The sequence below is a fragment of the Monopterus albus genome, unplaced genomic scaffold, assembly GCF_001952655.1.
Source record: "Monopterus albus unplaced genomic scaffold, M_albus_1.0 scaffold2.1, whole genome shotgun sequence".
Taxonomy (NCBI): Eukaryota; Metazoa; Chordata; class Actinopteri; order Synbranchiformes; family Synbranchidae; genus Monopterus; species Monopterus albus.
Genome location: NW_018127882.1, coordinates 185,058 through 186,870, shown reverse-complemented (window position 1 = coordinate 186,870; position 1,813 = coordinate 185,058). Strand labels below are relative to the sequence as shown.

Below are 1,813 nucleotides of genomic sequence, written 5' to 3'. Positions count from 1 at the left end.
CTGGCTGGAGAGAAACGTGGAGTTGAATGATCCCGTTTGCAGCCAACAGAGCAGCAATACAAGGCTTTTGTACAGTCCTGTTCAAACACAGACCAAGGATTTAATACCAAGATGAGAAGCGATGTGTTATTCTGCTTATATCGAAATCAGACTGACAAATGGAGTCAATGTAGAGCCTTTTATTATTCATGGCCCCGTCTGTTAAAACACCTCTGATAGCGCAGGTTTGCTCATACCTACTCCAGGCAGGTGTAGCCTTAACTTCCCTTACAGTCACGACAGTACGTCTAAAATAGGCTGCTGACTTCACGGCAAGGCTTAAAATAAACATCCAAGTTGGAGAATAGTAGCTGACATATGCCTCAAGTTTTAACCTTGGCAGACATGTTAGAAGCGACACACTCTGCTGTGTAACCTTGAAGGTGCAGGCTAATTGATGAGTGTTATTGCTGGCAAACAATAACCACTGCCAACAACGTGCTCACGCGCCACTGTATTTCGGCAAAACCCGCCGCAAACAACTTGTCACATACAGCATTTTCTGCCCTTTTCCACACACACAAACAAATAACAGCATAATTAACCCAAAGCATAAATGGTACACTTTAACTTACCAGTGCAGGTGAAGCCAGCGAAGACGAGCCAGAGAACAAGGACTGTAGAGCTGAGCCTACAGCGAACAAAGGGGCCCAGAAGTAAGGGCATCTTCGTGTTTTTTGTATCGCCTAAGTTTTTAAAAAGCAAGGAGCAGAGAAGAAACACTGGCGCACAGTGCTTTTTCAGGTCCGGGGAGTGTCCTGTGGAGTAGTTAACGCGTTTTTTCACAACGCCCAAGTCTTTTCCTCAACACATATCCCCCCGCCGTGCCATGGCCATCAGTATCCTGGTCGTGCGTCTCCGTTGCTCAGAACAACGCATCACAGGTGTGGTACATAAACTGCTGCCTCGCTCGCGCCGTGGGTTTCACTGTACTGTGTGGTTTTTCCAGAGCCGCTATCCGTTCACAACTCTCCCTGTCTCACTGAGCCCAGCAGTTTCTGTTGTTTCTTGTCACTTTGGCAACCTTCGCGCGAAAGAATGCCTTCTCCAAATGCAAAAATTTGTAGGAACTGGCATTAGAGAAAGAACATCTGCTTGCACAGCAATGCTGGAGTGTTATGAGTCGAGGAAGGTATACGCTGTGATGAGCGGAGCAGCAAAACCAGGAGCGGATTCTGCGTGCTCGCCGGGGAATGGAGCATCCTGAGCGCGCCCTGCTGTTATATCCTTTCTCTCTGGCAAATATTTACATACCTTGAATGAGCATAACTAACCCCATATTGGCAATGCGCGGCAGTATGGAAATGATTTGTTCCGTATCCGTGCAAGTGCGCTTTTCATATCTTCTGCCTTACATGAAAATGATGGATATGACATTCAATTTTGTATGATGGGATTCTGAGCAGTGCTTTGCATGTAGATTCACGCAGACCGCATCTGCATGTTGTTGAGCTTCAGTTAAATGTGCCTCTGCTTTGTCTTAAGGTTTTGTCTCTGCTGCAGTGACAGACAAACAGAGATGAAGCATGAGGATTAGAGCTCCCATGAGAGTGTACACCTGTCAGCAAACTCAGACCAGGATGTGACTTAATGTTCCAGAGAGCTTTTCCTCATTTTCAGGGGGTGTCAGTGGAGTGATTATCAGACTGTTCAGCCATGCCTTCTACAACACTGCCAGAACTGACAGCAGATTATTAAAACACTTCAGAAAGGGGGGTTGTGTGTCTTTGTTTATCCATTTCTCCACTCCCACATACTACTCAGCAGAATAATA

At 46.2% G+C, this 1,813-nt stretch overlaps 1 protein-coding gene across 4 annotated transcripts in view; it reads right to left on the bottom strand.

Moving 5' to 3' along the window:
• The window catches only part of unc5a (unc-5 netrin receptor A), a 132,346-nt gene extending 131,062 nt beyond the window's left edge, over positions 1-1,284 (bottom strand). Inside the window, exon 1 of one of the 4 annotated variants that reach the window (XM_020595479.1) lies at positions 615-1,284. In XM_020595479.1, the coding sequence (XP_020451135.1) occupies positions 615-705 (91 nt within the window). In that variant the 5' untranslated portion in view covers positions 706-1,284. The remainder of the gene's footprint in view (positions 1-614) is intronic. The other 3 variants (XM_020595488.1, XM_020595497.1, XM_020595507.1) reach the window with 3 other exon arrangements.
• Positions 1,285-1,813: the final 529 nt, after the last annotated feature.